Source organism: Temnothorax nylanderi, unplaced genomic scaffold, assembly GCF_030848795.1.
Source record: "Temnothorax nylanderi isolate EJ_2023f unplaced genomic scaffold, tnyl_v1.0 TNYL_tig0143_pilon, whole genome shotgun sequence".
NCBI classification, from domain to species: Eukaryota; Metazoa; Arthropoda; class Insecta; order Hymenoptera; family Formicidae; genus Temnothorax; species Temnothorax nylanderi.
This window is the reverse complement of record NW_027249205.1, coordinates 442,678-469,073: the sequence shown is the minus strand read 5'-3', so window position 1 is coordinate 469,073 and position 26,396 is coordinate 442,678. Positions and strand designations below refer to the sequence as shown.

Sequence of the window (26,396 nt, the reverse complement as noted above, 5' to 3'; positions counted from 1 at the left end):
TAATTTTTATCACGTTGTTTGTAAAATGTCTTTTGTATATATTTCAAAAAATTTGGTTGCCATGTTGTCCCAAGTTTGTAGTGAATTTAAAGGTAAAATATAACAAAAAATTCTCTCCGTGTATTTGTTAATATTTTCTTTAATTGCGAATTAGATATTATTACTTATTCTATAATTTTATACATCTCTGTGCACTTATGTATAATACTTACATATTAACTTGTATATTCATCTTTGTATACTCTTAATATTAAGCCACATATCCGAATATACGAATTATTATAATTATTATCGGTTTATTAGTATTTTAATTATATTAAAATTCTAGGCTGTAAGTATACTGCTTGTAATATTGCTGATTCCTCAGCTCTTGAGGTGAGCTTCTCCACAATATATCTGCATGTATATCTCATATCATTCAAACTTCAACAAAATTATTATTATTATTATGTATTATATTATTACATTATTCTATATATATTGCTATTTTTGTTATTATTCTTATTGCGAGAAAATTCAACAAAAATCCTTGTTAAGCACGAGGGGAGGTCAACGATCTCCGAGGTGGGTACGCAAGAAAAATTCGTACCACCGTAAAAGGCGAAGCCGAATGTTCTGTAGACGTATCCCGCGCCTGTGAATGCGGGAATAACATTACGCGTGTAAGATATACTGTCGCATCGGCTGTGGCATGTCGCATGTCGTCGTATCAAAATCGTGCGATAAAGAAGATGAGGTCTGGAGGATATCGGTTTCTCCTTATACCAATCTCAGGCGAGGCTAAAAAAAACGACTTTATCAATATGTGAGAAATGCCGCACCACCAGAGAGGAAAACGTAAACGCGGCGAGAAGGGTAATTTGCTCGTGAACAATGGGCAAAACGTAACTGCCGCGAACGTAATGTTCAGCGGATATCGCGTATTTAGTAGTTGGTTGGATATTTTGTATACACAAAGCTGTGTACTTAAAGCTCATCCGTTATAGACAGAATTAACGCTCGGATATCGACGGCCGTCAGACGCAGAATCTCTGTTTCAAAATCATCCGTGAAAATTATAATAGCATTACTGTTTCAAAATCGACGATGAAGTATTAAAATATTATGAGAAAACGAGTATAAATGCATGATAGAAAGCTAATAAAGATAATAATAAAACAAAGAGTTACGTATTTTATTTAAAATATGGAAATTTGTGTAATTTATTTAAAAACAATTTTTCTAATTTTGAATGTAATTGCCTTTGTATCTTTTTATGAAATGAGCGATCATTCTACTACTGTATCTGATAAAATACATAGTAAAAACTGTGTTCCTATGCCCAACGCAAAGCTGCCAGCGACTTCATTTCGCAGCAGGTGAGGTGACTTCGCAACTCTATTTCCATCGTTTCACGAATACATATAGTTTGCAATCGGTAACAAACCGGTCGATTGTTGTACCTTATTACGTCACGAGGCGTTATTTACGCGACGCTTTTACGAGGCCGCAGCGCGATTTCGAGTTGCAGATTTTTCTTTACGATGCCGTCAGTTCGACCTGTTGGCCGAATCGGCGACGCATCGGCAGGCGCCGTTCCGAGTCTCATATATTCTATTACCGCGTCTCGCAGCAACAGGCTGGAAGAAGGGTCTGGGGTGTGATGCGTTACAGGCGGACGATCTTCGATGTGTTATTCCGGGAGGAGAGTTTTACGAGCGGAATACGAGCCGCTGTAATAAAGACGTCGCGCGCGACCATACCGGAGAGAGAGAGAGAGTTCGCAGTATCGAACGTTCGCTCTCTCCTCGGAGTAGGAATAAAGCCCGCGATAATTAGACTGCGAGAACTCCAGCTGCGATTAGGGCGACGCGGATTAGTTGCCTCGTGCGTGCATTGGAATCCTCCTCGACGGTGGGAAACTCACGCCGCGGCGCCGGCAGCGAAAACGTTTTCAGCTCCGTGCAACCGGACTGCAGTAATACGTGGACGTGAATTCTGAAACCGTGAGAGCCGGTCGCGATGCGAAAGCTCTTCAAATAGAAGAACAGAAGCTATCCCAGAAGTTACAAGAGGAAAAAATTATTATACATACATAACAACGTATATTATGATTTTTAATTAGTAAATAAATATAAATTTTATAAATTTTATGATAAATTATTGTATATGGCAATGTATATGATAATTATTAAATATGATATAATTACATAATAATGATAATTAATATATTACGTTTGATATTTTGATAGATATTATACTTTTTAATACATTTTCTCTGAGATTTTAATAAATAAAATTTATAAAGAATCTGAAAATATATTTAATTAGAAGAAACCAACGAAAAAATCATAAAGAATCTGAAAATAACAATTAATTAAAAGAAACTGGTTAAGCTTTTCTAATGATGTACATAGTAGTATTTTGTCAAATATTTAGGAGATTTATAGTTATTCATGAGAAACTTCTGAGAGAGAATTTGTAACTATACCAACAATTTTTTGTATTAATATTTGATATTTCAGAGTCAATTGCATTAGTATTGGATGCCTCTCTTTCTCTCACTGCATACCAAGGGAATTGATAGTTGCCATTGTTTTTGTTCCACGAGGGGGTTGATTTAGGATCACCGCCGTGTACGCGCGGTGCCTTCTCGTTGCATTTCTCAGCGGCATCGCATTGCATCGCGTTGGTGCCGCGCGGTTAGATAGTCGGCTCTACGAGAGTCATTTAATGCAGGACGAAAGAGAAAGAGAGAGAAAAAGAAGGAAAATGGAGAGAGAGAGAGAGAGAGAGAGAGGGGGAGGGGGGGAGGGAGAGAGAGAGAGAGAGAGAGAGAGAGAGAGAGAGAGAGAGAGAGAGAGAGAGAGAGAGAGAGAGAGAGAGAGAGAGAGAGAGAGAGAGAGAGAGAGAGAGAGAGAGAGAGAGAGAGAGAGAGAGAGAGAGAGAGCCCGTTTAGTGCCAATGTCAAAACCAACGCAGCATCGCCCACGTGTCCGCATGTCGCAGTGAGAGAGAAAGAGAGTCCTCCCCCGTCGCCCCCGTCGGCGGCGACTTGTTGCGCGACCGGGCACGTGAGTAATTCCGTCGAAATTGATGAACTCATTACGCTTGTATCGTTCCCTTACATCGTCGGATTAAGCGAGCCGGCCGTAAATCCACCGGCGGGTATTATTTATGCGATCGGCGGCGCGTAGAGACGCCGGAGGCCCCGGGGCCGTCCCGGACCTTCCCTAAAAGGACGCGGACCTTTCGCCGCGCCGCGCGCCGGTATATCGTTTCATTTTCGCCGCTCGCTAATTGCATTTCGCGTTCGTTTCTATTTTTTTAATTTTATTTTTGTTTCTATTACTCGAGGTTCGCGCCGCCGACGCGATTTTTCGAGGATCAAGCGGATGCTGTTCCGATCCCTTGACGCGCGTAATCTTGCCCTACGTTGCCGAAGGTAGAGCCTGTTCACGAGGCGTTTCTGCCGCGCGATTGCCGCGCGACACTCGCAGGTAGAACAGCAAGTCACAATAAAGTCAAAATTATGTCAAAATGATGGCAAAATGACGATTTTTGCGCATTTTACGATCATTTTGCCTTTTTGTTCTACCTGAGCAGAAACGCCTCGTGTGAACAGGCTCTTTGCTTGACGCTAATCGCACTAAATGTTACTGGTCGAAGTCGTTAATTCGCACTTAGTGTGGCGTAGAACCAAATTTAAGTCGATGGAAATGTGATTGCGCTCCGCCTTCGATCCACAAGCTTTGGGGAAACCAGTGGAAACAGTACATTAAACCGAAGCAGGATCGGATTGAAGACATTGATGGAAACTAGGCTTCTGTTAATTGTCGAATGTATAAAATTCCGATAGCGCCATTCGTATTTTCCGAATCCGTCTTCCGTACTGCGATAAAGTTGAGATACAGGCGGATAAATCAATGAATTATGTTATTTGTCGGTTTCTTTGCGAACAAAAGAATAATTTTTTCAGAAACACGGTGCATTAATGGGATTTCGATTATCGATTAAATATTATTCATCTTCGACGGAGCAAATCACTTATTGTTAGATTTGAATATGATAATTCGGTTTGAAGCGAGAACGACCTGCTTGTCTCGGGAGAGATTTATCTCGGCTCCGTTTACGTCTTGTAACATTGTGCAACGGGCATGTATTTGCATTGGCATGTGCGAAACTGTTTCTTCCATCCGCCGTCTACCCTCCAATGTCATTATATATGCAGCTCATAATGACGCGTTTGTCGTTTTGGCATTTATGATGCAGCTTATTACGATCATTGTTGATGAATGCGTCGTAACTAGCAATAATGCAATTTGAAGGTAATGGAGATTACGCGCGCGTGTGGGGCCGCATTAATTATGCGTACATCTTCGATAACAAGTGACGAGGTATTATTAACAACGATAAAACAAACTATTAAGCGGATTTAACGCATTATCAGCAGCAATCAAACAGTCGTTTTAGCAAAACGTTATTCCTAAATAACGTTCGGAAAACCTGTTTAGTCGGATAAATCGCTTCGTGAAGACAATACTATCAATATTATCAATAAACAGATAATTCATTTACGCAAGAAAATCTCTGCATATTAATTTGCTGTGTGTGCAGTGATGCCTTTGTTATAAAAAATTAAAAACAACGGATATAAAAGGGAGTTAACGAACCAAGCAAGGTGTACGTGCTAATAATATAAATTTAAATAAATAATGTGAACAAACGTTTTGACCTGTAAAATTGATGAAATACGGTTAGATTATAAAATTCGCAAACCAAGTATGTAGAACACCAAATTGTCTGGAGTACAGAGTTTCTTGATGTGCCATTAAAAGTGGTGGGACGGACTCTCGTGGTATAATTGTTAACATACTTAGGTGAGGTGGTATTAATTGTAATCTTATGCATAACTTAAAAAATTAACTTATAAAACTTATAAAAAAATTAATTTCAAAAAATTCTTAGATAAAAACGGATATCCGTATAAATTGTAAGTCGATTTTGTGTATAAAAATAATTTATATATCTACTTAAGTGATATCGACAGCCGATGAATAAAGCCCACTCAATATACCCGCTGCGAGGAGACTTGAAATCCAGTCTGCGTGAATTACCTTTCGTTACGGCCGCGTCGCCATTATTACGCTCGCGCCTTTTGCGTACACGCATCATTATTATACATGGGGCGCGGATCCCTTAGCCTGTGGGACGCGTTCGGTGCCCGGAATGCGCGTAAGATCGACGGCTCGTACTCGAGACCAATAAACGTTGATTTATCGGCGTGGAAATCGAGCGCGGGGTGATTTGCGATCGTGGGCAAACGAACAGGCACTTGGGGCACTCCGTGAGGAGCGCGATCCCGTGAGCCCCGTAGGGCCCCGCTAGGGCCCCGTCGCGCGCGACGCTTGGGTGGGGAATCACCGTAAGCGCGCGCGGCAGGTCCACGGGGATCCTATATAAGAGGTTGCGACCGAGAGCTTGCACTCTCACACCCGTTAGCCGACTCTCACCGGGATTATCCTAGGCGAGCGAAAAAGAAAAGCCCGCGATCGAGGGGCCCCGACCCGCTAGCCACGATCGAGCGACGGTTCAACCGGCGGCCTGATCCAACCGAGGACGATCATGATACTCGTGAGTGAATCCTAGTTTCGACAGCTTGAGTTGCACGCCGAATCTTTGCGCTCACCAAATAATTAAACGCGACTAATGGCGATTGAGTATAATTTATTTTTAGGATCTTCGTGTACCGCATAGGGTTTCTCTTACTCGTATCCCCTGTGACCAATTTGTAATTAGTCTCAAGGTAGTTTACAGCATCTTGCTCTTGTGGGTGTCTATAATTCAATTCCATCGTCCACCTTTGTGGTATAGATAGAGAAATAAACTTTTGGCATTTTACCCCCGCGTTTGACAAACGAGGACTGAGACGAAACAAAAGTTTTACAATTCAATTTACCATCATGTACCGCGATATTTACCGTGTACCGCGTAAATCTTCCCAGGAGAGACAACCACCCAACGTTCGCGACTACATGTTGATTTTACGATTATTATTTAATTACCTGAGCGTATTTTGAATCTATATTAATATTGTGTCAATAACTGCTTCTGTAATACCATTTCATTGCGAGCAACGGTTAACTTAATATCCCTCGATAATAATTCTATTGATTTGACCGAACTGCTGCGATATAGTTGCGGTTGCGCTCATTGGCGGTCGAAGTCCTGGATTCGTCGCTCGCAATTCGAGGAATGTGGTTTTGTTCCGCGGAAAAAAAACATCATAATAAATGCAGCTCGGAATTGTGCCGGTAAGCCGTTCCGCGTAATCGCGCTGAAATTCCACAATCGATGAACGTTAGGTATACGTGCCACTCCAGACGAGGCGCAGTTTTTCTTCGTATCCGCGTAATCACGACTAATGTTGTCGCGTGTGTCTAAACAGCAATATCCCTGGTGTAGAAAATTATGTCTGCCATGTAATGACAGTCGTATCCTCACGCCTGCGTAGCTGCAGCAGCTGATGTACCGCCATTTAATTAATTGGTTAATAAACATAGCTGATGTGATGAGACGTGTCTCATTTACGGAATGGAACACTTAAGACAAATATAGCTGTTTAGAATAAGCGCCTTAACAAATTGATGTTGCATATTACAGTCTTAATTCGAGCTACGGAGAATCTTTAATAATTTCCATCGCAGTATAATTTGGTAATTTATGCCACATTGTTTTAAGCCGAATTATTTGGTACTACCAAATTAAAATTCACAGCTGCAACGGATGGATTTTGGTGCAATTTTATTTACGTATATTACAATATAATTTAAAAATATTAAAATGATAATAATTAATAAGAGGATTTTATTAGTAATCACGGGACGTACTCATCGCAAATCGATATAAAAATTTACAGAGTCTTTCAATTCGCGAACCAATTGCTTTAACTAATGGCAATTTTTCGCGGGCTTATCGTATTTTTGATTAAAGCTGCTTAACACGCCGATAATAATTCGATAATATTAATTATAGTTAATATTTTTCATATTTCTCTGCCTGTAGACAATTTTGTGCAGCCTCGTCATCGGACGATCCATCGCTTCGCCGATCGCCAATGTTTGGCTGAGTCCGATACCGGCCCTTTCGCCGTTAAGGCAGTACCACATACAAGACGGATCGGGATCTTATCAATATTCCTTCACGGGGCCGCATCACGCCAAAGCGGAAACTACCTTGAACGGTGTCACGCAGGGTGGTAAGTTCTTTTTCTTTATTTTTACACATTTTGACGTTTCAGTAAGAGAGCTCATCGTTGATAAAGGCCAGTCACGCAGAGCTGGGACACCTTATATGTAAATGTAAAGCGAAATTTATCTGCAACGGACGGCAACGCGCGCGCGCGCGCGCTTGTCACGATTCATGATCTAATGCGCGTGCCGCAAGTGCATAAATGGAATGCATTCTTTTGCGAAGTGTGTTACAAGAGGTGCATTACCGGCCTACGTCCTGCGAGTGAATCTTTCGCTAATGCTCGCCGGCATGACGTAAGAAAGACGCCCATACGCCGCATGCTCGTCCCTGCAAATTTCCTCGGATGACAATGCGCGGTTGCATGTTAGAGCCGCTTCTCTCTCTCTCTCGATTGCAATGTGATGACTCACGATACGCGTAATGTAACGTGCGCAAAATTATATGAATATATACGTAATTATCAAAAGCTCAAGTGGTATCTAATTATTGTCATTTTAAATATTAATCAATAGCAGCAATAATTACGGCAACTAACGTACATCAATAGTAACAGATGATGCGACAATTGTAAATATCTTTCCATGCGCGAATAAGCGTTCCCTAGATGACACAATGGCGCCCCGTTATCGAGAGGAGTATTATCATTTCTATTTATGCCCTCAGGATATTCCTACATCGACGCAAATGGAATTTTGCAAACGGTCTCGTATACGGCGGACGATAAGAATGGATTTAGAGTCAGCGCGAGCAATCTGCCGCAGCCACCCAAGGATGAGCTGCAAACTATACACGACACGCCGGAAGTGGCCGCGGCGAAGAGGAATCATCTCGAGGAGTTGCAAAAGTCGCATCAGGCCAATTGGCAGGATCAGAATCTTCTGTCGTACAAGATCGTACCGTCGTACTTTAGCTTCGCCCAAATCCAGCCGGACGGCGCCAGCAAGGCCGAACTGAATTTGAAGACGCGAGAAATAGAGGTATGTGCGAGTCGCGCGCGGACATTTCAATCGAAGTTTGCTCGAATAAGAGGAACGCGGCGGTAAAAAGGAAAAATTCACGCGTTTCTTATTGAAACGTACGAGAAATTCATAGCACCGCGCGATTGCCTTGGAATTTTTTGCTTAATAAGAGAGAGCGTTTCGATAAAAATAATCACACCATAAAATATTTTTATTATAAATATAAAATAAATAGTAAAAAAAATATATAATTTTCCACACCATTTTAACGCCAAAATTCTACTGATTACTAAAGATAGAAGTTATATATATATATATATATATATGTGTGTGTGTGTGTCGCAAATATTTATAATTCGTTCTTTTGCAAAATTCCTAGAGAATCCACAAAAAACTGGGATATCGTGGAATAAATAAAAATTACACAATCTTACTAGTGATTTTGCAAAATCTTAGATTCTGTCACTGAAATTATGAGTTAAAATTTTTATTAATTTATAATTATACATTATATTTATATTTATATTAATAATTTTTATTCGTCCCATAATACCCCGGTTTTTGTGGATTCTCTAAGGATTTTGCAAAAAAATGAATTACGTGAAATTCCTGCGACATATATGTATGTATAATAGTACAAACTGTTTTGTATAATTCAAAGTTAATGCAAAATAATATGTAAAACGACATTCCAATTGACATTCCAAATATCCAATCTATCCAACGTTAAAATAGAAATTAAGCAATTTCTTTTACTCGCTTCTTCTTTTTAGGGTACCACCAATCCGTTCTTGTTGCCAAGATCGGAGGCAGAGAGAATCAACGTTCCCAAGCCGGATCCGAGCCTCTCGAAGGTATCGCCCACGTCTTCGGGCCCCACCACCACCATCGCCGCCTCGTCGTTAGCACCCTCGACGTCACTAAGGGAGAACACGCTTCTCAAGGACGACGAACGGACGACGTCTTATCAGAATGCCTTGCATTCGGGGAGGGTGATGCCGCTCGCCAGCATTCAGAAACGGCTGGCCTTGCCCGCGCCCTACGTACTTCCGGTGGTGCCTTATAGATTCCTTCACAGCTCGCTGCATCACACCCAGGACTCCCTGGGCCAATACGATTACAGTTACACCGGGGACTCGAGCGCCAAAACCGAATCCAGGTCGCTCGACGGCACCACTAGGGGTGCCTACAGTTACATCGATCCCAACGGGATTCTTCAGCAGGTGCATTACATCGCTGATCACAATGGATTCAGAGTCTTGGCAACTAATCTGCCAGAAGCGAAGTGATAATCACGTCGGCGCCATAGAAAGTGTCCCGTGAGGCGTAAAAGCTTTCGTCTTCGAGAAGCGCAATGTCATGTTTCAAACATTAATACCGTGCACAATTTTCTTTCCTAAATTTCGAATTTGTCAGTGGATTTCAATCTCGCGGAATGATAAAGAATAATAAAGTATATCGTTAAATTTATGAGCTTTCTAAATAGGAGCAGAATATATTTTTGTAAATTTTGATCGAGAAATTCATTTCAATTAAGAGAGAAAAGTGAAAAGGATACGGCGAAAAGATAAAGTAAACTCATATATTTCGTGTATTTATTTAACGGATCTTGATTGCTTTTGTTAAAGATAATTACTCGCGACAGCCAAGGAGCAAGAAGAAGATGTACCAGAAAATTCGTATTTAAATAATTCAAATGTATCGTCTCGCGTAATAAATATTGGTGTCGGGGATTGGAGGAAGTATTGCGCGAATGCTTCTCGAGTTTGTTCAACGATTGTTATCGCGGAAACGCGGAGGAACGGACTTGATTCGTATTCGAGTATCCTCCTAACTTTATTTTTTTTTTGTAATGTTAAGCTTACTCCGCGGTCGCGATTGCGACCGGATAAATTACTTCACGTTCCGTAAGCATTTTTCTTCTATCATCTTTAGATCGAAAGGCGTTAATGATGTCATGTTTTCAAGATTGTTAGTAGATTGCACTTATTGATCATATTACGTAAATACAGATGAAAAATGCAATCTCTATTGTTGTCTTCATATGTCCCCCTGTCTCTTCTTTGTTCTCTCTTAATTATTTCTGCATGAAATGAATAAATGCAATAGATTTGCATATATTCAGGCGCAATATCTTTATACCTTTATTAAAGATATAGGGGCAGAATGGAGTACTTAATGTTTAAAAATAAATATTTTGTAATAAATAATTGCAACTTTTCTGTTTTATGATATAAATAAATGCTTTTATTATTATATAAAGAACGAAAAACAATTATTGGATTATCAATTTTGTAATAATCCTTTTTAAATACTATAGTTTAAATAAATAAATGTCATTTGCCTCGTTTTGTCCCATAGAGCAAAAAACGAGATATCTTCCTTTTCGTTAATTTAACAGGATGGCATGAAACTTAAATAAAAAAAAACAACATTAGAAGTAAATAAAACACAAGTAACTTTCTTTCACTTACATGAGATGGAAGAAGTATCTAATACTGCAAAAACACAATAAAATATGACGTTACCTTCAAATAACACATAAGGCTTAAGGAATGGCTACCAACTGCTGTCTGGTAGACGACGATATACTGAGTGGTTTCAAGAAATTATATCACTTGATGGCACAAATAAAGTACCCCGTTCTGCCTCACGTTCCCCTAATTATTTTATTAGAAAAATTAAATAGGAGAATTATTTTATTTAAAACATTAAATTTTTACTATTCACATTAACAAATTTGTGTAATAGATTTTGCAGCCACATTTTTTTAAATGTCTCCTCCTACCTTTGAATTTCAAATATTGAGGTTCAAATACTAAAATGGATCGTCTTCTAGACAAGCAGAAATTATGTTTGTACTGTTTGTAGAGATACGATTCAGTCGTGTTTCAGGAATGAAATCGAAATATCATGTTTCAGTATTTCTCGAAAGGATTTAATGGTACACTTGTGTATTCGAGGAACAACATCTCTTACGGCGTTTCAGCTCAACCGAGCGCGGTGGTGAAAGCGGAAACGGCTGCGTTGAATGCGACGTGTATGAAACGGCGTGTTCAAAGCGGCATAAACGCAACCTGAATAGCGGGCAGATGAACTTTACCCGCGCACAATTATATGCCGCTTAAGTCTGAGAGACGCGTAAAATACCGAGGCGAAAGATGCAATAATATCCGATAACAGTTACACAGATTACTTTCTGATGGCGTAAAACCTCGACTTTGGTCTTTACGTAAGCGCCGGGGTTACAACACCGAATCGACCGATATCGGTACGGCGGCGCTGATAAAAAGGTCTCGCGGAAGAAACGCGGATTAGGACGGGCACAATCTGTGGCATTCGACGGACTGCGTCACGACGTGACGCTTTTTTGAGTTCAATGTCGCTTGAACTCTACCGTTGCGGCGGCGCGGACGTGCGCGCACGCGTGTGCGGGGCACCGTTTGTTTTTGCAAAGTGTTTTAAGTGGCTAAAGTGATCGTGCGTTTTCTCGTGAATGCACAATGGCTTTAATTGCACAGAGCGACGAGAGATCGTCGCGCGAGCGACCGACTTCGAAATGCGCGCAATACGTGGGCGTGCTTGTGGGTGAGTTTTGTGGGTGGGAATACGGCTTAATCCTCTCGCGAACTCGTCGCGATATTCAGATGCGGCTGCCACATTTACACATGAATATTTAATAGACGCGAGATAGTTAAAAAAAAAAAACAGTGAATCCAGTGCGTAAGCTTGGGGGAGGGATTTTGAACGGCGATAAAAACGTGTAAATCTGCCTTCATCTTCGTAGCCTTCGGCGAGTTACGAAGCGGTTTTGAAAAGAAAAAAAAACCCCGCTCAAAAAAAAAAAAAAAACTATTACGCGCGATTGCCGCATTAATCGTGTTTCTTAATTTAATCGAAAGTTCGCCTCCCGTAGTTAAAACTCTCTCGATAGACATCTCTTCGCTGTAATTTAACTTGGCGTTCCCGTCGCTGCGCGCGCCCGTGGGATCTCCAAGCAGGAGAATATCAAGAGTAACGCGCGAGGCGGAAGAATTCTCTCAAGACAGAAAACGTTGTCGAAGATAAAATATATTTCACGAGATAGATCAAATAGAATATTCCTCTCAAGAGGAATTTCGCGAGATGAAATGTGTGTCTGACATTTACTTTCTGTTACCGATTAGCGACACTCGCCGCGTTCTCGATCGGCACGTATTTGTCATGGACGTCATCCGCCTTGCCACTTTACAACACGAACGACACCCTGCCTGTCAGCGAACAGGAGGGCTCCTGGATTTCTTCCCTGGTACCCCTCGGTGCGATTCCGACCGCTATCCCGGCGGGAATGCTGGCGGATAGGTTTGGTCGGAAGAGGACGATTTGGGCGACGACCGTGCCCTTATTTCTGTGCTGGTACATTATCGGATTCGCGCGAAGCAAGATATGGTAAGAAGATTCACTTCGGATTCTGACGGCACGGCCTCGGCATTTCGTTCGCGATTCGCGCGATGTTATTTATGTCAATAATAATGAAAATGTAGTCCCATGTTATGGAATTGTATTTTAAAAAACGCGAAAGGACTTGAAAAATGCTTCGTGTAAAATGTTAACGTATTTTTTTTCGTGTAAAGAGAAGTTTTTTTAAATTTCACGTTACGCCAAAATAAATAATAATACGTAGCCAAATCTCACTTTCAACGCTTTTGTCGTTAATTTACAATTCACACAATGGTTCAATTAGTAGAAGAAATCATGTTGTTCTACATAATTATGTAAACAAAATTTAGTCCGTTATCTATCACGTTTTATTCATCGATTGGCGTTCCCAGCCAGCCTTAACGATTTTACTGTACGGTTTCATTGATTTTCTACTTACGTTAAATAATCGAGTTTTTCCATCGAAAGGATTTTCTTGGCGCGGTTTATTGCGGGGGCAGCATGCGGCGCAGCATCCGTCGTTGTTCCCATGTTCGCGTCTGAGATTGCCGAGCAGAGCATTAGGGGCTTGCTTGGCACCATTTTCCAATTGCAGATTACCGCCGGAATTCTCTTCGCATATGCTACTGGTAAAGAAACGTTTCGATTTTATAAATATAACGCTGATCAATTGCATGGCACGTGCCTTTGATACCGCGCAACAAAACCTACAATTGAAATCAGAAAAATACATTAATTAATAATAAGCAAAACAAAACCGTTATGGTATGCAATCAGTTAGAGAGAAGAACGCCATTTCAGGTCAGGACTGGATCTTGGAAGTCCAATAATAATAGTAAATTTGAAGAAAACATATAAAATTCATACAATATTATTATTAAACTATCCAAGATTCAGTCCTGACCGTAAATGGCGGTCTTCTCTCTAATTTATTGTACATTATAATTAAATTTTCGAATGTATATTATTATATCCCATTATATACATCAATGATTAATTGACAAAACTGATATAAAATAATTTATATTAATAACTAAAAAAGTTCGCTTTTTCGTTCCATTTTCCACAATATGCGAATGTAGCTCTCCATCTAAACATCTGTAATGTCGGACATTGTAATGACACAGATAATTAAAGCTGTCACTATGAAGAACTTGACGCTCTGTACACGGTTTTGACGGTGTCTGCAACGATAGATAAAACTCAAGTCGCGAGTGTTCTAGGGCACAACCGCACGACAACTTTCCTGAAATGATAAGCGGTGACATTACGTTTGCAGCTTTCACCGATAACTTGCACGTCATCGCGATACTTTGTTCCGTGGCGCCCGCTTTGCTTTTGATCTCCTTCCCGTTCGTACCGGAATCACCGGCGTGGCTGGTCATGCGGGGCCGGAAGAACGAGGCGAATGATGTGCTAAAACACTACAGAGGGGTTCGCTACGACACCGAGACGGAATTGGCCAGGTTCGAGCTTCAGGCGTCGGAAATGCGCCAAGCCAGGCCCAATATTTTGCATTTGAGAAATTATCAGAAAGCTACCTGCATCACACTTGGTAAGCAGAAATGTTTAATTTAACTATTAATTAGTTAAATTAAACAGTTAAATTAAATTCAACTGTTAATTAGTTACATTCAATTAATTACTGAATACTTTTGTCAAAATAATTAATTAATTTACTAATTTTATTAATAACAGAACAAGAAGTTTGAGTCGCCAGTAGATAATTAAAAATTACTAAAGATGTTGTAATCGACCCAACTGGCCAAATTTATTAATCGAAAAACGCTACGTTTCGACCGAGGATCCGGTCCTTTTCAAGCGTGTATACAAAACTCACAAATGTCGATTAGTCAAGCATAATGCCCTAACTACACCGAATCTAAAAGCTAAACGACACAAAATTAATTTGCAATTAAGTGAAAATTATATCAATATTATACGAAACAGATGTTCTTGCCTTTTATTGTTTACGGCACCAGTCTGTTTATAATTGTCAGGTTCATCAGTCTAAATTGTACCACCGCACTGCTATGTCATGTTACAAACATTTCACGAAATATACCGTTTAACAAATTTGTTATTACTTAGATTCCGACGCACAAATATGTAAGTTTCTGTTTCGTATAATATTGATATAATTTTCACTTAATTGCAAATTAATTTTGTGTCGTTTAGCTTTTAGATTCGGTGTAGTTAGGGCATTATGCTTGACTAATCGACATTTGTGAGTTTTGTATACACGCTTGAAAAGGACCGGATCCTCGGTCGAAACGTAGCGTTTTTCGATTAATAAATTTGGCCAGTTGGGTCGATTACAACATCTTTAGTAATTTTATTAACTTTATTCAATTTTTCACGAATATCACGTACACGTATGTACATATATTTTATGTAGAATTGTGTCAGCGCTTTAACTCGACGTTCGATAATTTTTTCAGGTCTAATGTTTTTCCAACAACTCTCCGGCGTTAACACTCTGATATTCTACGCGAAAATAATCTTCGACCACGCGGGATCAACTCTGAGCTCGTCCACGTCGTCGGTGATCGTCGGTACCGTACAAGTGATCGCCACCTATTTTTCGACTATTCTGATCGAACGCACCGGCAGGAAGCTATTATTGTTCATTAGTGCGTCAGTGATGGCTGTTTGTATGTTCACGTTATCGGGGTATTTCCGTTTCCAGGTAAAAACCTTATTACTTAATCAAATATTAATCAAATTTTAATTATAAATCTATAATTTTTCAAATATTCAATTATCGGCCATCAATAGTCATTTTCAATCGTACGCTCATTTGCATTTTCATGTTTTTATATCCAAGTTTTTTAATTGACTGGCGAGCTCTCCGGTTGTTTCAGAGCTCGCACGATCTCTCGAGCTTCTCCTGGATCCCTCTGCTCTCGTTCGCGGTATTCATCGTGATTTTCAGCATCGGCTTCGGTCCTATACCGTGGTTGATGGTCGGCGAGTTGTTTACGAGCAACGTAAAGAGCGTGGCGAGCGCCGCCACCGCGATATGCAATTGGACGCTGGCGTTTTTGGTGACAAAGTGCTTTCAGGACATGGTGGATCTCATGGGTATCTCCTCGTCGTTCGCTACATTCGGCGTGATAAGTTTAATTGGAACCATATTTGTCTCCGTGATGGTGCCGGAGACGAAGGGCAAAAGCGTCGAGGAGATTCAGATCGAGCTGCACGGGACGCAAATTAGGATCCCGAGGGAGGCAGCCGCGATGGAAACATGACGAAACATAATGAAATAATCACTGAATCAAGATGCTCAGTTGTAGAAATGTGGTTGTGACCTGTTTGCATCATCATGAATATTTTATAAGTCACCCAGTAATCAGGAGTGAGTAATTAATGCTTAATACCAGAAAATGCGATTTTAAAGAGATAAAAGGAATCTCCGCGAGAGTATATGAATTAAGGGTAAAGCCCCTTGCACAATAGGCGAAAGCGATAGCGATAGCGACAGCGACAAGGTTGCCGACAAAGCTATACCTTTGTCGGCAACTTTGTCGCTGTCGCTGTCGCTATCGCTGTCGCTATCGCCTATTGTGCAAGGGGCTTAAGTCTTCTCTGATAATTACACATAATTACAGAAAATATTTTTATATATGTATAACTAAGGGTAACTTTCAGCGATATGTGTAAACGATCTATTACTCTTTAGATATTTAGATTTTGTAGCTATATATAAAAATATTATGAGACGTTATAAAACAAAGGATTCGGTTGTTTCTCCCCTCTTTAAATTTTCAGCGGTATTGATTTTAATACGTACCGTGTTGCGCCGCTGAATTTCCGAGTGTGTAATGCAAAGTGTGAAAGACGGATCTGTTTATACGTACTCACATATTTATTTCCATCCGTTTGCTTCTTTATTTATACGATATATCACATAATACATGAATCACGCATTTTTTTTTCTTTAAATCGATCGGTCGTCTCGCCGCCCCCGTCGAATTACAGTTGCGAAAAACTATGACGGCGATCTGAGGAAGATGAATCGGGAAGTTCTGCAAAAATGAGATGTAGCGTCGCTCGGGCGGTATCCGCACCGACATTGACCCATTGTACAAAGTAATATATGTGCTCGCGCGGCGATGACGACGTGATTTGAATGTTTTGCAAATCGATAATACGCGCGGGATAAAAAGAAACGCACGGATCAATGCCACCGAAGAATTGCGATCTTATTCCAGATGCATTTCGGATGCATTCGAGAATCGCTCGAATGAAAAAATACGGAAGATGAAGAGTGCGGGAGGGGGAGGAGAAACGCCGATTTATGCGAGCGTGCACGCGAACATCGGTTCATATAGAAGATATAACGACATACTTAGCGTGTTGTTGCGTACACATAGATATCGATATGTACATAGGAGGTCTGCGTCGCTCGTTTTACGTCTGCGCGCCTGTCGGACGCTCGTTCCCGATCGGACGCGAGGCGATTGTCCGACTCCTGCTTCCTTTCCCAGCTTAAGAACGACCCGCGATGATTCCTCAAGTCTTCAAAGCGCAAATCTTTGACAGCGACGTAAGACGAAATGCGTGGCGCAACGCACGCACAGACGATTGCGGGCGATCGGCAGCGAGTTGGTCGATCGGTCGATCCGATCGTCCGTTCGAAACCGGGGAATGGCTTAGGGACTAGAAACTACACGTGTAATTCGCTTGCGCGAGTATCGTATCGTATATCGGAACGAATAAATAACATTGCAAAACGGCTCTGTGTATGTGTGTGCGTGTATATGCGCGCGCTCGCGCGTATCCGTGTGGAAGAACGGAGAGCGGGTAATTTTCTCTCGTCGCGAAAAACGGTGCACTCCCTACTGCGAGATGACAAAAGAAGGCACACCGACTTGCGTACACATTATGCGAAATTATCGGAGATTATCGTTTCCAGATCTAATGAACGATCAATTATTCTCTCTGATCGATCGTGATCTGCGTGGGACACACGTAACGTATATATTAACTGTGACTTACTGCGTCTACCGGACGCAAGAAGACGGTCCTTTTACGAAGGACAAACCGTGGGAAGCTCCTCGTGTAGCCCGAATGTACAAATCGAAGCGAAGCGCCGCGATTATTCTCGCGAAGAAAAGTCGAATTTCTCTCGTCTTCTCTTTTTTTTTCTCTCGCTTCTCGCGGATGAAGCGCCCGCGTTCCAGGTCTGTCGCGCTAGAATTCAATTCCGAGTAGACGCGCATCGCGAAGCTCCACCTGGCCGTCTGGTTCCGTCGACCTCGCCGCAATTACAGCGCGAAGGCAAATCGCACAGTACCTAGTTTGCGTTTTCTTTTTCCTTCTTTTTTTTTCTTTCAATCTCTAGTAGATGACAGAAAAGCGAGGAGAGAGCAATCCGCTACTTGACTTACCCCTCCGCTGGCTTGTAAACTCGTTACAGCGAGATCGCGCGATTTAGCGAGGAAGCAGACCAAGCATCAAATTATTTGTTGCCTCGCTCAAGAAACTACCCGGGGCTTTTTACATTCTCTGTTGACCTGGCGTCGAAGTAAAGTCGCCGTTGTAGCGAGATTACATGGACGAGCCAAGCATCGGGTTTTTCTTTTCAACGACAGAGAGTAATAAACTAGACAGGCTGAGCGAGTGGTACGTTACTCGCTTCGTCTGACTCGCGTCGCTCGTTACCTGTCTGTTAACTCGCCTACCGATTTCGTGCATTCGCGGCGAGATACGCAGATAGAGTCCGGGCGCATTTCCCAGCTTCACCGCGGTGTCTGATTTACGCGAAATGCTGACGCAACGTTTAGTCTGGCAGAATGGCGGAACTGATTTACGTTGGCACACCAAGCGTCGAGGGGGCCGCGCGCGGGCGGCGGCGACTCGTCGTCGTCATGACGTGATGGCCGCGTGTCGAGCGCGGCTTTCGGAGCGCCGCCGTCATCAGAAGGAGAATATCCTCGCTTTGGAGGATCGGGGATTGAAGGTGACGCGCTGCGTGCCGGAACGGACATGTCGCTACAATCATCTGGACTCGCTCTGCGAGTGGGTCGCCTCCAACGACGGATCCGGATCCGAGTCGTCGATGGAGGTGCCGTGCTGTGCCACGCGGATCGAGTAACTCGGGCTTCGTTCGTTCCTACGCAGACACACGCAGAATCGTTCTCGTGAGACACATCACGGGTGCGAATATCATTCTGCGGGATTTTTTTTTTATGAAAATGACAATGTCCTCTCTCTTGAATTAATTAGAGCTCAGGTTCTATAAAATCTTCAAAAAGTATATTTTTCAACTCGATTTATCCAAAATTGGGGAACTATTTTAGACCTGAGCCACAGAATTGATCGCGTATTTTACAATCTAGAGAAAATACGTTCATATAACCGGGTGAAAACATTGATCCTTACATAGAACTCGTTGATATATATCATCGTTTACGATACATAAAACGTGATGAAATTTAAGGATTTTCTTTTATGTGACAGTATAAAAAACTTTCCTCACGTTCAACGCATACGGATGATAATCGGACAGATGAAAAGCTAGAATACGTCATGAACTGACGTATGGCAAGGTTCTCTAACAATAAATTTAAATTTTAATATTAGAGTAATAAGGAAAAGTGGACTATGAGAGCCAAATGCGGTTATTTGTGCGCGAGTTGACGCTACGTAAACTTTTTGTCAGATTAATGGGGATATTAGTAAAAAGGGAAACATCAATGAAAGTTAGGATAAAATTGTTATCTATATGTGTTTCAGTTCATTTGTGAATTAATTGGAAGCTGTTATCAATGATTAAAAGAGATAATGTTATAAAGGAAGAAAGCTAATTGAATATGATGAGCTGTCTATGGACGAGATGATAATTCTGAAAGGACATTCTAATTTGGGGGTTTTGGGAAGCCCATAAATCCTCGGCAACACTGTTATTTGTTTATGTGTGGCGATTAAAATATTATTTTGTTTTCTCCATCTTGTAAGCAAGGCTTGAACATTGTCAGAGGTTTTTAGTTGGATCTTTACTAATTTTTATGTATGTGTCTGTATCTTGTAGCATTTTCTGAAGTTTTTGTTTATAATAATTTTTGTCTAAGGCTTATGCAATATTGTCCTTATTCATTCTAGTAAAAATAATATCCGGAACATTTTTAACGTATTGTTTTGTTGTTGATAATAGATTAGAAATGGAAAGTGTTGAGTTGTTAGGCTGCATGGTTGTTCCGAGAGAAGGAAAACTATTGAAAATAGGAATGGAACGATTCCTAATATTTAATCGTCTCTCTGGAATTTTTTTGTGTTGCATTCTATGTTTTTTTTTTTATAAATTCAATGATTATTTTTCTGTTTCTTTTCTATTATAGATAAAAAAAATTCCCACCTAACTGGAGGAAACATTGTATTTCTTTGGGGATCGGATAGGAAGTTAAATTTTTGAACCAGTTATTTCTTATAGATGTGAGGAAAGAGCTGTGGATGTTATTGGAGAAAGACGACGAGTTGAAGGGAATTTCAAATAATGATGGAAACTATTCCTTGTGTATTCAACTGGGGAAAAGGACAATGAAAGTCCATTAGTGGTTATTTCAAACGTAGTTGTGATTGTAGGATTATTAGTTGAGACGGAACAAAAATAGTGAATAGAATTGGTGTTTTTCCACTAAGTCTCTGATGTTTTTGAATCAACTTCTAATTTCTTTTCTAGATTGCTGTGTTCATGAATGTAAAATGAGCGTAGTGATTGTTAATTCTTGTCTATTGAAAAAAAAATTATATATTATATCAATGATTATATCAATTACCGTCGTTAAAAAATCATCTCAGTCTTTCTTAGAGCTTTAGTTTGTCAATCTCGCGTTCTCCGAACTTTTAGTGAGTAGATTTCATGTCTCTTTGCCGCTATTATTCTCAATTTTCATTTCTAGTCTGAATATTTTGCGAACTATGAATATTAGCGGAACTTTTTGGTTTTTCCTTTTGAAATTTATTCTTTATACATTCGTTATACATACTTTCTTTATACATGCAATTTTTAAATACTTTTAAATACTAATTTACCTTATACTTTTCGGAGAGCCTGAGATTATTTAATGTATCTATCACCGCGCGTCGCGCTGAAGATGGTTCAAAGTAAAGTCGAAACGTACGATTTATAGTCTGTATTAAATCATTAATTGAATATTACATAGCGTCAACTTACGCACAAATAACCGCAGTTGACTCTCATAGTCCACTTTTCCTCGTTACTCTTCAATTTTAATATCGAGAGTCTTTAGCTAATTAATCATTTATTTAAATCTTAAATTCAAAATATAAACCAGATAATTGATAATTTTTTAAGTCTCCTTCCTTATGACGCGAAAGCGCGATCGTGCGAAAATAGATCGCAGAATGCAATGCCGCTCCATTTGTAATACAAATCGCAACGCCGACTTAAACGCTTCTTTTATCCGGCGCGGAAACGTGCGACCGTGCACAAAAGTAAATCGCAGAACGCGTAATACACTTTGTAATACAAATTGTAACACTGACCTCATTGCCAATTGGCTGCCGTCACTGCCACGTCGCAGGGTGTTGGCGCGTTGTATGCAGGAGCACCTGCAGCAGAGGATTCTCTTGAAAGCGAAGCGGAAGTCCTTGCTGAAGAGGGCGTAGATACATGGATTTATCGCGGAATTGCAGTATCCTAGCCAGAACAGCACGCTGAAGACGGTTGGATGGATGTGATTCGGGTAGAACGCGCGCACCAGATACATGGTGAAAAAAGGCAGCCAGCACATAATGAAGCCGCCGACGATGATGCCCAGGGTCTTCGCCGCCTTCGTCTCCATGCGAAATCTCTTCACCTGCGTACATCTTTGTCTCAAGCATCACCGTCAACCGACATAATATTTTAAATATCTACTTTGTTAAAATATGAATGCGCATTATAAAAGAATTAATATCATCTTTTAACAAAGTAAAAGATATTAACTCGCTTATAACGTGCATTCATATTTTGATTATTAACTGTTACGCGATCCAAATTAATCCCGACAAGTAATCGACGTTATCACTATAATTGTGAGTCGACTGAAGACAAAAACTGAACTTCCGTCGTGTGAAATAACGTCTTAATAAACTGTCGAACGTTGCACGTTCGTTTTTTGTGTGACATTTGAAATGAAAAATGGGTATCCGATAGCCAAAGGTGTGAAAGCCGTAAAAACGAGCCGACATGGAGGGACGCACTTGGGCTTTTATGTTTCTCTTGCCCAGCTTCATCACTCGCGGCTTCTCCTCGTTGCTCGTCGTCATCTCGCGCAGCGACAACTCGTCGCCGGTCACCTGACTCTCGCAGCTGCTCCGCCTGCTCGGTCTTTTGCTGCTGCCGACCCTATTGACACCACCCACCTGAAAGGGGATTTAACAAGTCGGCCTTTACGACTCCGGCACACACACACACACACACACACACACACACACACACACACACACACACACACACACACACACACACACACACACACACACACACACACACACACACACACACACACACACACACCTACACACACACCTACACACACCACGTGTGCCTATAAAATATAGATTCACTTTCGCGCGAGATTTACGGACGCCGTAAAACGGTCGTTTTTTCCATGACGATCGCGAGCAGCGTCTAAAGTCACTGTTGTTAAAGGTATTGCCACAGCAATACGGCGATCATATTCGACTGAAAACTCGTGCTTTCTTACGGACGGAATCAAAGTGTGGAACAGATAACTGCCGCACAACGCGATTTATAGATTTTTCCAGAGATTAAAATTTAATTATTCGTGCTTAAATGCAAGCACAGAGACATTCTTGTTGCTGTTTTATCTCGATTGGCTTGCAAATCTTTATTTTGTGTTTGCGTTTTTGAGAATATATGAAAATGAGAATTTAATTCGTGCCTGTCTATAAAACAGCGTGATATATCTTTAGATTAAAAGTCTGTCATCCACATCTGTCAAGAAGCGATGAGGGAATAGATTTTTATTTCTTCCCTGGATATATATATATTTATCGGTGTCAGCGATCATACATGACGCGAAAGCCCTCAACGAAACGGATGCGTGTCCATATCCTGCTTCGTTTCGTCCGTCTGTAAATCCGCGCGATATCCGTACTCACATGCGGGAGAATAATTACGAATCGACGATTTAAACGGCAAATAAAAGCTCGGAGATCCTCGTGAAACAAAACTGCGAGGGAAAAGAGGAAAAAGAGTGAATTTATACGGCTCGATAGCCCCGTCCGATCGAACGAGTACGTCGGTTTTATTGAACGAAAAAGTGATCCTTGATTCGTTTCATTTTGCAAAATGCCGTCGATTAGTCGCCAATAAAAAAACGTGTGCACTCGAAATTGCAGCGACAAAATGTCACCGGGAATGTTGTGCTGGAACATGCTGGAAATTTATGCACGTTCGACATCACTTCCAACAGCGACAGCTAAATTCCAGTCTTCCGAATGTGTTAGTATATTATAAATTATAAATATATATTATACACAGTAATACAAAAAAGTATATATAAATCTTTCATATAGTTTTTTCCAAAATGATTTTGTTCAATGAAAACGATAAAACTATATGTCAAGATTGTAGAATTTTGCGACGGAGAAGACCCCGTTGTTCTTAAAAGATAAAAAAAAGGACGGAAAATTAAAAAAACAAGGGTCCATGCGTCTCGAGCAGTTAATTGTGCCCTCGGGGAGAGATCTGTGCGAATGGAGCTCGTTAAAATCTAATTTACCTTAAGATGCGTGTTTTGCGAGGCCGGACAAAGCTGCGTCTGCGTCTGTCCGTTGCTGTAATGAACCGAGATTTGCGAGCATCTCGACGGCGTTCTGTTGAGGGTGTTGCACTTCGTGTTGAGAGTCTCGGTGCTGGGATAGGAGACCGAGATCTTGAACTTCTCGCGCTTAACGGAGCTGCGGCTGCTCGAGTCCGGACTTCTCGAGTTGCCGTTGTTGCTGCCGTTGTGGACGCTACCGCGGCCGCGGTGTATTCGTAAGGTCAGTCTTTGTTCGTCGAACCTGCATAAGAATAGGAAAATGCGTCGTGCTTCTGCATAGGCGTATTCTCTATTATGCCTGTCAGCGGCATAATGAAGCTTTCGTAAAAAGGAAGCTTCCTCTCTCTCGCGCGAAGAAGAAGCTCAACCGCAGAACCCGCGAACGAAATGACGACTCGAGAGAGAACAAAGCGTGGAAAAACATATTCGAATGCAGGAAAATTCATTTGCAGCGTCATTTCATTAAAAGGGAATGACAGGAGATAATGAATTTGTCTTATGTGCCATATTAAAAATTTGCATTAGTAGAATAATTAGTGTCCGACAAGATATGCTCGGTTATAGATAAAAGGCAATTAACGTGAGATGATCAGTATTCACATCGATCTCACAAAAAAGTGACACAAATAAATGTGTGATAAAAATCGATTGCAGGATTGTAAAAAATATTGTAAAAAATAAATTCACTACTCTGGTAAACGGAAGTTTCGGGGGGGAAAAAAAAACTGGCGCGAGGGTTTACCTGGTGCCAAACATTTTCGAGGCTTTTGTTGTGCGAAAACCTTGATTAATGGCCCTCGTCGTGGAAACCGCGGCGTTGTAGATCCGCCAATAAAAAAACAGCATCACCAGCATCGGTATGTAGAAGGAGCCCAGGGCGCTGCAACACAGTATGCGATATTGCGATTTCCCGTCACGCTGGTGATAATCGCGTATTCCCCGTTTCGCGATAACATATCGGACGCTTCTCTGCGCGTGCAGTCCAACGCAAATCATCAGACTATGGGCGAATATTAATTTGACTACCGGCGTTAACAATGGACAAGATGACGCAATCGAGAACCACGTCGGAGTCCGCTGGACAGCACTCGAAACGCATCAGGCGTTTACGATTTATCAGCGTATTGATCACCACCGTACGGTGCGTATATAATCGACCTTGATTCACTCGCACAATATGATATAACGACATAGAAATAAAACTGTTATTATTGGTCAATCAAAGAATATGGAGCATCGAGCCGTAACTGGGTGTTGGTGTTAAAATATTCTATATTTAAGTTAAAACTACAGACGTTTCGGACCTTTATAGGACCATCCTCAGTGTCGCATTACGAATAAGTCAGTCGGTTAAAAAGTTATTGTATATTACATAAAAATTAAATTAACGCAACAGTTGAATCGCTGTATTAGGAGTGGACGGCAATCAAAATCTGTTTCCTTCTGCCGTGAATTATGTTGTTATAGAGTCGACATTTCTGTTACAATGTGTTCTGTTACAATAAACTGACAAAATACTCACATTATTGTTATTATTGGCGCAGTCTTATCCACAACGAAATTTCGGATTTAACTCAAAAGCTAATGTCGTATGTACTATTTGTCAAGTTACAAATCCTACAATCTCTTGAGCTTATCTTTTTTTAAAACGGAAATAAAATATGTCAAGAATGATATTGTACATACGATGTGCTTTTATCTTGCGAAAATGTCAAATACATTTCTGCTTCAAAAGTAATGTGATCTTTAATTGACATGTTTACATTGTTGTTTTCAAAATTCGATCATTGTACGTCACGTAAATTCTCAGATTTTAATATACATGTTAGATATCAATATATGTATTAATATTATGCAAATAATTCAGTTGTATAAATTTTATTATATACATAACAAATCCAAATAGAAAACTCGATATCTAAAATACAATTTTAATCCTGTATTCTGATTTCTTCCTGTAGCGTATATTAAAATTAATTAATTCAATTAAATTGTATAATGTCTCTTTAATGCAGAGAAGACATTAAAAAGGCATTTCCATGGCTCCATTTTTACGACACGCCTGCTATTTCACTGGATAACGGACAACCAATTTATACCGATGTACGCAAAGAGAAAAGTATTCGTGTAATTTCTCGCTACTACGCGTCATGATCCAATATGTATGTAATGAAGGTCCAAGAGTCCTTGCGAGACTTACCTGTAAACGACGTAGCCGGCGTCGTTGGTCAGCTCGCAGATCCATGGGCACGGCTTCATCGGTACAAGTATAGTGGTGGTGTTGGACGGGCCGTATGAGGGATACGTATCATTGAACGTAGTATGCGACTGCGAGAATAGAGGAAGCGATTAAAAACGCGTGCGGAACAAACACGATCCGGCCGGCTGGCCGGGGCCGATCGAATGACGATTGAAAATCGTCCCGAAATAACAGCGCGAAGCCGTGGCTAGTACGCACCCGTTTGTCCTTCCAGCCGACTAAAGGCGGAAAACAGATAACGAAGCTCGAAACCCAAACGGTGGCCACCAGCAATCTAGCCCTCTTTGTCGACATAAGCTGGATTTATGGAAACGAGAAAAATAAACGAGACGATTAACGGGGAAATGCGCGTCAGGGACGCGATAATTGCGTAGATAAGGAGATAACGAGATTGGTCGGTATATCGTCTTTAGAAAAGAAAAATCACATTTTTTTAATTATATGTTTTTCGTGTTTTTTTCATTTTTCATTTCCCGATGCGCATAAGTTTATGTTTTTGTTATTTTAATTTTCTAAAATGTAAGGATCAATGCACCAAATTGAGCATTGCAAATATTTTGAACAGCAAATACAAAAATTTAATCAATTAGAGAGAAAAGTGCCATTTACGGTCCATACTGGATCTTGGTAGCCTAATAATAATATTGTGAATATTATATATATTTTCTTCTTCAAATACAAAAATTTCAAAATAATTGTAAGATTTTCACCGTTTATAGAACTCGC

At 40.7% G+C, this 26,396-nt stretch overlaps 3 protein-coding genes and 3 long non-coding RNA genes across 11 annotated transcripts in view; 3 read left to right on the top strand and 3 right to left on the bottom strand.

Moving 5' to 3' along the window:
• Positions 1-19: 19 nt before the first annotated feature.
• LOC139777297 (uncharacterized) lies at positions 20-13,197 on the bottom strand. The gene is made up of 3 exons (XR_011719310.1): positions 13,051-13,197; positions 590-780; positions 20-396 (listed from the first exon to the last, which is right to left on the bottom strand). It is a non-coding gene; the product is annotated as an uncharacterized lncRNA (long non-coding RNA).
• On the top strand, positions 5,486-10,221 carry Cpr16 (cuticular protein 16). The gene is made up of 4 exons (XM_071714628.1): positions 5,486-5,613; positions 7,045-7,237; positions 7,897-8,210; positions 8,966-10,221. Exons 1-4 carry the CDS (start codon positions 5,605-5,607, stop codon positions 9,479-9,481), a joined length of 1,032 nt encoding a protein of 343 aa, XP_071570729.1. The 5' UTR covers positions 5,486-5,604; the 3' UTR covers positions 9,482-10,221.
• On the bottom strand, positions 10,107-11,367 carry LOC139777296 (uncharacterized). The gene is made up of 2 exons (XR_011719309.1): positions 10,721-11,367; positions 10,107-10,605 (listed from the first exon to the last, which is right to left on the bottom strand). It is a non-coding gene; the product is annotated as an uncharacterized lncRNA (long non-coding RNA).
• On the top strand, positions 11,536-17,349 carry LOC139777291 (facilitated trehalose transporter Tret1-like). The gene is made up of 6 exons (XM_071714627.1): positions 11,536-11,780; positions 12,359-12,620; positions 13,080-13,240; positions 13,891-14,166; positions 15,053-15,300; positions 15,476-17,349. Exons 1-6 carry the CDS (start codon positions 11,696-11,698, stop codon positions 15,860-15,862), a joined length of 1,419 nt encoding a protein of 472 aa, XP_071570728.1. The 5' UTR covers positions 11,536-11,695; the 3' UTR covers positions 15,863-17,349.
• On the top strand, positions 14,270-14,936 carry LOC139777295 (uncharacterized). The gene is made up of 2 exons (XR_011719308.1): positions 14,270-14,720; positions 14,790-14,936. It is a non-coding gene; the product is annotated as an uncharacterized lncRNA (long non-coding RNA).
• The window catches only part of Oamb (Octopamine receptor in mushroom bodies), a 121,472-nt gene continuing 111,554 nt past the window's right edge, over positions 16,479-26,396 (bottom strand). For 5 of the 6 annotated variants that reach the window (XM_071714623.1, XM_071714621.1, XM_071714625.1 and 2 more), the window contains 7 exons: positions 25,869-25,967; positions 25,611-25,738; positions 24,153-24,290; positions 23,369-23,651; positions 21,822-21,983; positions 21,123-21,436; positions 16,479-18,729 (listed from right to left, as the gene is read on the bottom strand). In XM_071714623.1, coding sequence (XP_071570724.1) covers positions 18,615-18,729; positions 21,123-21,436; positions 21,822-21,983; positions 23,369-23,651; positions 24,153-24,290; positions 25,611-25,738; positions 25,869-25,967 — 1,239 coding nt within the window. In that variant the 3' untranslated portion in view covers positions 16,479-18,614. The remainder of the gene's footprint in view (positions 18,730-21,122; positions 21,437-21,821; positions 21,984-23,368; positions 23,652-24,152; positions 24,291-25,610; positions 25,739-25,868; positions 25,968-26,396) is intronic. The other variant, XM_071714626.1, reaches the window with a different exon arrangement.